At 46.3% G+C, this 10,058-nt stretch overlaps 1 protein-coding gene across 9 annotated transcripts in view; it reads right to left on the reverse strand.

The window, feature by feature from the left end:
• Positions 1-10,058, reverse strand: part of NFATC2 (nuclear factor of activated T cells 2) — a 177,868-nt gene that overhangs the window by 66,200 nt on the left and 101,610 nt on the right. For all 9 annotated transcript variants that reach the window (XM_037727253.1, XM_037727254.1, XM_037727250.1 and 6 more), the window contains one exon: positions 4,408-4,548. In XM_037727253.1, the coding sequence (XP_037583181.1) occupies positions 4,408-4,548 (141 nt within the window). The remainder of the gene's footprint in view (positions 1-4,407; positions 4,549-10,058) is intronic.

Genomic DNA, 10,058 nt, shown 5'->3' on the forward strand with positions numbered 1-10,058 from the left:
CATTTTTCCTCCCCCAATAAAATACTTTAAGGCCGTTTGCTTCTTGTGAAGGTCAGAAGGCAGCCAGCAGGGTGGTTTCCTGGTACTGGAGATGCATCAACGCTGGAGAGGACATGCTTACTTGGTCATTTACATTTCATGCCACTCCCTTGCTCAAGAAGCCACTGTGACTCTCTCTTATCTTACCCATGACCAGACCAAACCAAGGCCATGTCTCTACCTGGCTCTGGGAGAACTCTGTTCTGACCTCTTCCTAATCATCCAAACGTATTTGCTGGTGTTAACTAGCCTCTACCCTAGCCACATCAGTTTGGTCTCTGACTCATGAGAACCTAGCAAATTCTTGTTGTACAGAGTATTTTATGTTGGTCCATCACCTGAAAAGTTAGCCTCCCCCAGAGTATATCAAGATACTTAAAAATACACCTCTTAGGCCGGGCACAGTGACTCACGCCTGCAATCCCAGCACTTTGGGAGGCCGAGGCGGGCGGATGATGAGGTCAAGAGTTCAAAACCATCCTGGCCAACATGGTGAAACCCCGTCTCTACTAAAAATACAAAAATTAGCCGGGCATGGTGGTGCACAGCTGTAGTTCCAGCCACTCGGGAGGCTGAGGCAGGAGAATCGCTTGAAACCAGGAGACAGAGTTTGCAATGAGCCGAGACTATGCCACTGCACTCCAGCCTGGGTGACAGAGTGAGACTCTGTCTTAAGAAAAAATTAAAAAAAAAGAAACATGCATCTCTTAAATCCATTATACCATACAAAGACCTTAACCTTAGGCAAAAGCAATATCAAGAAGTATTCACTTATATTTATTGAACAACTTACTCTGTGCAGGCACTGTTCTAAGTACTTAACCCATGTAACTCTTAATCTCAGGACCAGTGTATGGGCAGGACTGTCTTCGTCCTCAATATACAGATGAGGAAACCACTGCCCAGGGTGGCTAAGTAACTCACCCAAAGTCATATGGCTAGAAAGTAGTGGCACTGGGTTTTGAACACAAGCTTTCCTTCCTAGAGTTAAATACGTAAATGAGCAGCACGCACTTAGTGCTCATGGGATGTTGGTTGTTGTTTTTTGAAATGGGGTCTCACTATGTTGTCCAGGCTGGCCTTAAACTCCTGGGCAACACAATGAGTTCAACATAGTGAACTCTAGTGATTCTAATGCCCAATAAAAGGTAATGGTTCAATCAAGTACCCAACATGATAGAATGCAATGCATCCATTTAACACCAGGTTCTCGGGCCAGGTGCAGCGGCTCATGCCTGTAATTTCAGCACTTTGGGAGGCCAAGGCAGATGGATCATCTGAGGTCAGGAGTTCGAGATCAGCCTGGCCAACATGGTAAAATCCCCTATCTACTAAAAATACAAAAATTAGCCAGGTGTCGTGGCACATGCCTGTAATCCCAGCTACTCAGGAGGCTGAGACAGAAGAATGACCTTGAACCTGGGAGGTGGAGGTTGCAGTGAGCTAAGATCGTACCACTGCACTCCAGCCTGGGTGACAGAGTGAGACTCTGTCTCAACAAACAAAACAAATAAAATCAGGTTCTCAAAGAATATGTATTAAATACCTGAACAAATGTTCATGCTGTCTTGATATTTAAAAAACAGGATTAGACTGGGCACAGTGGCTCATGCCTGTAATCTCAGCACTTTGGGAGGCTGAAGCAAGAGGACCACCTGATCCCAGGACTTTGAGACCAGCATGGGCAACAGAGCAAGACCATGTCCCTACGAAAAGTTTTAAAAACTAGCTAAGCACAGTGGAGCGCATCTATAGTCCCAGCTACTTGGGAGGCTGAGATGGGAGGATCACTTGAGCCCAAGAGATCGAGGCTACAGTGAGCTATGGTCGTGCTGCTGTGCTCCAATCTGGGTGACAGAGCCAGTCTGTCTCAAAATATTTTCTTTTAAAAAAAAAAAGGATTAAAAGTATATATACAAAAAGATTTCAGTGTAAATAGAGACCACTCAGGGAACAGAGCTCCGTGTGGCTGGGTCGGTCCTTCGAGGCCAAGCAAGCAGAGGCCAGGCCTCCTCCCTGCAGCCCACTTTGCAGGGTGGCCCCGGGGCAGATGTGCAAGCATTCTGACAATCAGCTGCTGAGACTGCACTGCTGAGCCGCACAGCGGAAGGCTCAAGGTGACCCTGATTCTGCCTCTTCCTCATGCTCTTCTTTTCCTTTCCTTGTCTTTCCTGAAAATTTCTAGACCGTGGACCAGTGGTACTTGACCAGGGGCAATACTGAACCCTAGAGCAAATTTGGCAAGGTCTGGAGACATTTTTGATTGTCACGGCTGGGGCAGTGCTACTGGCACCAAGAGGGTGGAGGTCAGCAATGCTGACGAACATCCTACAGTGCCCAGGACAGAACCCCACGGTGACGATCTGGCCAAACTGTCAGTAATGCTGAGGCTATGAATGTGGTGTAGTCCAGGGCGCTCTTCAACCCTGGGCCACAGACTGTTACTGACCACATGCAGGAGGTGAGTGACAGGTGAGTGAGCGAAGCTTCGCCTGTATTGACAGCCACTCCCCATCACTCGAATGATCGCCTGAGCTCCGCCTCCTGTCAAATGAGCACGGCATTAGATTCTCAGTGGAGCACAACCCCTACTGTGAACTGCGCATGCGTGGGATCTCGGCTGCATCGTCCTTATGAGAATCTCATGCCTGATGATCTGTCACGGTCTCCCATCACCCCCAGATGGGACTGTCTAGTTGCAGGAAAACAAGCTCAGGGCTCCCATTGATTCTACATGATGGTGAGCTGTATAATTATTTTATTATATATTACAATGTCAAAATCATAGAAATAAAGTGCACAATAAATGTAAAGTGCCTGAATCATCCTGAAACTATCAGCCCACCTTCCCCAGTGCCACAGCGTTACGTAATACCTTTTTTGTATTTTTTTTTTTTTTTTTTTGCCATGGCATCATCAAACCCTTTTCAAATCAATTCTGCCTCCTGTTATGCTTCCAACTGTGAGAATGCAGTTATCACACCCTGGTCACACATCCAGCCCATCCCAGAAGGAGGCTTTGTGTGAGATTGGAAGAAGCACGCTTTGCCTAAGACAGTCTGCTTCCACCTGCCAGAAGTTGCCTTACTAATGTGTAAACTGATGATGCATCCAATTTGAATGGCAGCCCTCAGAGGAGGTGCCCTTGTGCAGGGCACAGTCCTTCCAACTGGACAACTCACCTGTTATATTCTCGGACTGTTCTAAAGACAATAAACAAACAGGCAAACCTCAATGCCCCTTTGAACTAACCTACTGAAATCATGTCAGTTAAGGAAAAAAAAAAAAATTGTTCCTAGTATCCAAAATAAGTGTCCCAAGTTATTTGAGCGAATTTCCTTCTAACAATACATTTGTTTCATCAATTATTGCTTAAGCTGATACTTTCCTACTTGAGATCAGCATCTTTTTTACCACATACCCACTGAAAAAAGACATCACCAGTGCACCAGAGAAAGAATACACATGGTGAAGAAACAAAATGCTAAGCCTCTCATAGCAAAGAAAAGCAACATAGAACTTAATTTTTTAAAAATAGCATTTCTGGGATGGGGTGAAACTATTACTGACATGATGGAAATTTCAATTTGTAGATTTCTGGAAGGTAATTTAGCAATATATATATTTAAATCCTCAGAATGACTGTCCAAAATTCCACTGCTAAGAATAAACCCTAAATAAACTAAAAAAAGATACAATATTCATGTACAAGAAGATTAATCCTAGAGGTCTAAGATGATTAACTGCAGAACTGCTTATAATAAAAATCCAGGTAGCCAATATTAATTGACTTACACTGTACTTGGTGCTATTATAATTACTTGACATGTACTAGCTCATTTAATCTTTATGACAACTCTATAGGGTAAGGAATCTTGTTAGTATCATTTTGTACATGAGGAAATTAAGGCACAGAAAGGTTAGGTAATCTGTCTCAGATCACAGGGCAAGCAGGTTACAAAGCCAGATCAGAACCCAAGATATCCAGGGCCAGAGCATGCATGCTTTTTTTTTTTTTTTTTCATGCATGCTTTATCACCATTCTGTTCGGCCTCCCTTCTTGATAAGAGCAAAAAGTTTTTAAAATGTCCTTCCTTATGTGAAAAAAGTAATTTTTTAAAAAGGGTTGAGGGTGGGATTAGTAGCCGTCAAAACGACCTAGAATGAGTTAAAATGTAGAATGGCACATTCATACAGTGGTGAACAGTGTGGCCATCACAATCCCTGGAGACGCATTAAGTAAAAAGAGCAGGGTATAAAACTGGATGGTAGGATCTACGCCCCCCAAACCAATGTCATGTGGAAGAAAGAGATGATCACTTTTGTCTGGTTCTAGGGGACAGAGAAAGAGCTCCAACATCCACCAACCTGTGGTCTTCTCAGTAAACACAACTTTGGACTCAGCCGTGAAGTTCTGCCCCGTGAGGATCATTTGCTGGCCGCCATAGACCAGGCAGCTGTCCGTGTCTTGTCTTTCAACCATGGGTAGCTCGTGGGCAGATCGCTGGGCTGCAAGCAAAAGAGAAAGGTCACTGTGATGAGGGAGATGTCTGCTCACATGCGGAGGTCTGATTTCATGGTACTGAGATATGACATGCTCTGTCCACCTGTGTCACCTGTTATCTAAAATGTAGAACCATCACCCTTAACAATCGATGACCGTACAAATGTTATGCCTTGTGAAAGCTCTCTAAGTCATTTGAGCTAATTTTCTCCTAACAACACATTTCATTTTCATGAATCAAGGGACAGAGGCCTGTTCTCCTTATAGGAAGCCAGAGGCTGCCTGTTGTCCTTATAAGGAGGACAGGTAAATGAGAATTTATTTTCTTTATCCTTTTACAAAGGGACAGGCAAATAAACTTCTTTATCAGAGATTTCCTTTGTTAAAGTATATCCTTTCTTTGTACATTTGATGTCAGCCAAAACTTGAAGGCATCATGTATGCTAAACTTAAGATATTGTACCTGAAGGGTTCAGATATATTGACTTTGGAATTCATGCATGATACTTAATATAGTCTTTAAGACATCCATGATCTACCTTTTCTAGATGTCCTTTTCTAGAACTCTCCCTCATTCATTCTGCTCCAGCCACACTTCTAGAACATTCTGTCTCTCAGATAGACTCAGTACACTCCTACCTTTGAGCATCTGCCCCTGTTAGTGTCTCTCTTCCCCAGTACCTGCATGGCTCCTCCTCTACTTCCTGCAGGTCTCTACTCAGCTGTCACCCCTGAGGCTTGTTTAACCCGCTCCACCTGTTCCCACAGGCAAAGCAACAGCACCCAGCCCTGTTCCCTCTCTCTCATTCTCTGTCACCTTGGCTTTCTCTGTCCTACTTTGCTTTTCTCCAAAGAGCTTTTCACTTTCAGATACATTACATGTAGCTTGTACTGGTTTATATTCCTTCATCTTTCCCCCAGCATGTAAGCCCAGGAAGGACGGGCTTTGCTTTCGGGAACTGCTGTAAGCCCATGGTGCCAAGAACCTAGGAGGAGGACTTAGTGGTGGGTGAGTGGGCAGGTGGATAGATGAGTGGATGGACAGGTGGGTGGGTGGGTGGGTGGACGCGTGAGTGGATGGATATGGACATGTCTGTATTTCCCAATACGTATTCTCAGTACATCTATATTATCTGTGTCCTCATCTATATTTGTAATAAATGAAAAATGGAAGAATAGGACAGGCCTCTGCTAAGCGCTAAACCAGGGTGCTATACTTGAATGCTCACTGCAACCCTCTGAGGAAGGAAGTATTAAAATGATTCGCATTTAACTGGGGAGAAAAGCAAAGCTAAGGAAAATGAGGTCACCACTTAGCCGAGGGTACATGGTGAAGCTTAGATCTGAACCGTCAAAAACAGGTTTCTCTAGCTCCAGAGCCCAATCTCTTAGGCTAACCAGCCAGCCACCCATTATTGCAGAAGGCAGGCTGCAGAAAAGAATGAAGACCTGCTCCAGCCACCTTCCCAGAGCCGGCAAGCAGCAGCTCCCAGCCAGAGCCAGGGCCCGCCTCCTCAGGCCTCTCTCCTTCCAGCGTGGGCCAAGAGGCTGGGCCCACCCCCGGGGGTGAGTCAGTCTGAGCTCTTGGCATTCCTCCTGAAGCCCAAAGAACTGGGCAGAGAGCCAGCCCCTTCCATGCCAGGAACCTGAGGACCTCCCCATCCGGGAGCCTGGGCAGCAACCGCGTGAGGCCCGCGGCCCAGTTCTAACCCTTCCCTCCCGCCTTGCCCGGGCCTCCAGGCCGCCGGCGTCCCCCTGCATCTGCTGGAACCACATGACGGAGCAACAATGCATTTGGCAACATTTCAGGAGTTGCCACGAACCAGCCGGAGGCTTCCAGATTCTCCACCTTGAAAGTGCTACCCAGCAACGACTCAAACAAATCCGCCGATGGCTTTTCCCATCCCCAGCTCAGCCCAGGCACCCTCTGTTCCCAGAGACCCACCTGCCAGCGCTGCCCAGGGGCTGCTGGCTACAAGGATAGATGACAAAGACCTCTCCGCAGAAGCTGCTACTCTCTTCCACGTGGGCTGGGTTATTAATCCCTTCTTTCAATATCAAAGTTTTGTGATGACTTCCTAACCGAGCTGCCACAAATCGAGATTTATTAGCAGCAAGAACAGCAGCAAGTCCCCGGCTTTGAAGATCTGCCTTTGATGAAACTGGGGAGCAGCTGGGGGCTTTCGGCCCCGGGGCTGGGTGGGGCCGTGGCAAGAGCCTCCCGCCCATTTTACAGGTGGAAAGCCTGAGTCATCGCTACTGGGGAAGCCAGCCCAGGGCTTGCAGCCAGGAGGGCTGGGCAGTGGAAGGGGCTGCAAGCTCCCAGCGCTGGGCGGGAGGTTGGCACGGACAGTTGGGCTGTGAATCACCGCACAATGCTGTGAACACAACTCCTGTCTTTCCTGCGGCAGCCTCACTGCCTCTCCCTTCAAAGCCTCACAGTCTCAGCAACCAACAGATCCAGCCTTTGCAAAGTCTGCATTTCCTACCTCCCGACCTGAAGAAAACTTTTTAATGAAAATTTAAAGAGATTGCAAAAAGAGAAAACAGTCACAGTCCAGTCCAGCTGCCTATAGGCCATTAGCTATATTCTAGTCTCACAACTCAAAGTGTGGGCCAGGGGCGTTGACATCAATGGAAAGCTTGTTAGACACACAGTACACCTCAGGCCCCACCTCAGACCTACCGAGCCCAGATCTGCAGTTTAACAAGGAACGCATGTGATGCTTGTGCACTATCACGTTTGAGAAGCACTGCTTAGCCCTGGCCAATTAGAACGGGAAGTTAAAAATACACCTGGCAGGGCGCAGCGGCTCACACCTGTAATCCCAGCACTTTGGGAGGCTGACGTGGGTGGATCACCTGAGGCCAGGAGTTTGAGACCAGCCTGGCCAACACAGTGAAACCCTGTCTCTACTAAAAAAATACAAAAAATTAGCTGGGCTTGGTGACGGTCACCTGTGATCCCAGCTACTCAGGAGGCTGAGGCAAGAGAATCACTTAAACCTGGGAGGCAGAGGTTGCAGTGAGCCAAGATTGTGCCATTGCACTCCAGCCTGGGCAACAGTGTGAGACTCCGTCTCAAAAAATATATATATATTATATATATACACAATAAATATATGTATAATATATATTATATATATTATAAATATATAAATATACATATTATATATATAAAATATATATATTATATATTTATATTTATATAACATATATATATACTGACACCCAGGCCCTCCCTCTCTTTTTTTTTTTAAGGCACAGTCTTGCTCTGTCGCCCAAGCAGGAGTACAGTGGTTGCATCATGGCTCACTGCAGCCTCCGCCTCCTGGGCTCAAGTGATCCTCCCACCTCAGCCTCCCAAGTAGCTGGCACCACAGGCGTGTACCACCACATCCTGATAATTTTTGTAGAGACAAGGTCTTGCCATGTTGCTCAGGCTTGTCTTGAACTCCTGGGTTCAAGCAATCTGCCTGCCTCAGCCTCCCAAAGTGCTGGGATTATAGGCATGAGCCACTGTGTCTGGCCCAGGGCCCAATTCTAAAGCAAGGCTTCTCAACCTTGGCACTTTTGCCATTTGGAGCAGGATAATTCTTTGTCGTCAGCAGGCAGGCGGTGTCCTGTACAATGTTTAGCAGCATCCCTGGGTTCCACCTATCGGATGCCAGGAGGACCCCACTCCCCCCCTCCCTCAACAACCAAGATTATCTGCAGACATGACGGGATATGCCCTGGGGAAGAGGGTGCAAAATCATCCCTGCTTGGAAACAGCTGTTCTAGAGATTCTGACTTAAATGGTCTGAGGATAGGGCTCCAGCATCAGTTTTATCTTTAAAAAAAAATCTTCAAATGATTCCAGCAGGCCACAGCCAGGTTTGATCTGCGGTACCACTGCTGTAGGGTAATACAGGTCCCTGGGAGCGGCAAGAGAATACATCATTAACTGCTTGGGCTCCAGGGTCAGAAAGCCATGGTTTTCAGCCCTACATCTGCCATCCCTGCTCTGTGACCCTGGGCAAGCCACTTCACCTCTCAGAGTCCCAGATGCCTCCTCTGTAAAGTCATAACAATACCTGCCCTCATGAGTCCGCTTCAAGCAGTACAAGATCCTGTGTATAAATATATGGACGCAGTCAGCACATGGATGGTAAAATATCAAATATCAACCCAAACGGTCATCCATGGATACATGGATAAAGCATGGTATATCCATGCAGAATATTACTCAGCCACGAAAAGAAATGAAGTGCTGATTCCATGCCGTGACATGGATGGACTTTGAAACCATCAAGCAAAGTAAAAGGAGCCAGACACAAAAGGACCCATAGCATTCGATCCCATTTATGTAAAACAGCCAGAACAGGTTGATGCAGAGAGATGGAGAACACACTGCGGCTTGCTGGGGGTGGAGATTGGGCAGCGGCTGCTAAGGTGTGAGGTATTTCTTTTTATGGTGATAAAGTTCTGCAGGCCAGGTGCTGTGGCTCACATCTGTAATCCCAACATTTTGAAAGTCCAGGGTGGGTGGATCGCCTGAGGTCAGGAGTTCAAGACCAGCCTGACTAATATGGTTAAACCCTATCTCTATTAAAAAATAAAAAAAACTAGCCGGGCATGGTGGCGTGCACCTGTAATCTCACCTACTCAGGTGACTGAGGCAGGAGAATCGCTTGAACCCAGGAGGCGGAGGTTGCAGTGAGCCGAGACCACACTACTGCACTCCAGCCTGGGTGACAAAGCAAGACTCTGCCTCAAACAAACAAACAAAAAAAATTCTGCAACTACAGAGTAGTGGTAGTTGCAATAATATTACAAATGTACTTTATACACTGAACTGTATACTTTAAAAAAGTTAAAATGGTAAATTTCATGTATATTTTATCACAATATGAGAAAACATCCTATATAAGGCACACCAGCCCATGGCTAGCACCTGCAGCTGGCACACAGTAACAGCTCAAGACATTACAATCTTTGCTATCATTGACTTTCAAAAATGCCCCTCTTTTTCTTGCTATTTTCAAAACATATTCTTTTTTTTTTAACTTTGTTTCAAAACATATTATTTGTTTAAACCCTTAAATCATAGCCCCACAGCAAGGAAGACACTATTACTCCGATCTAGACAGGAGAAGACAGATGCTCAGGGCTCAGCTTCAGTGACGGGCAGCACCTGCCCTTGGTGAAGGCTGTAGTGTTGGACACCCCCTGGGTGATCCCTGTAGGGATTTTCATAGCTTCGAGCCTCAGTCTTCCCATCTGTAAAATGGGGCTGTTAATAGGCCCACTTGACAGGTCACAGGAGGATGAAACGAGTTCATCAAAAGCGTGTCTGGCTTAATTAACATTGGTCAGCAGAATCTTCCTACAGCAGAATCTTCCCTACCAACCCAGGGTCAGAAGGTGCCAGATAAAAATGCAGAAGCCACATGCTTGACCCACTATGCCCAAATCTCTAGGGCAGAGGCCAGACATTTGCATCGTAACAATCTTTCCAGGTGACTTGTCAGGC

The sequence above is a fragment of the Cebus imitator genome, unplaced genomic scaffold (genome assembly GCF_001604975.1).
Source record: "Cebus imitator isolate Cc_AM_T3 unplaced genomic scaffold, Cebus_imitator-1.0 Scaffold224, whole genome shotgun sequence".
Lineage (NCBI taxonomy): Eukaryota > Metazoa > Chordata > Mammalia > Primates > Cebidae > Cebus > Cebus imitator.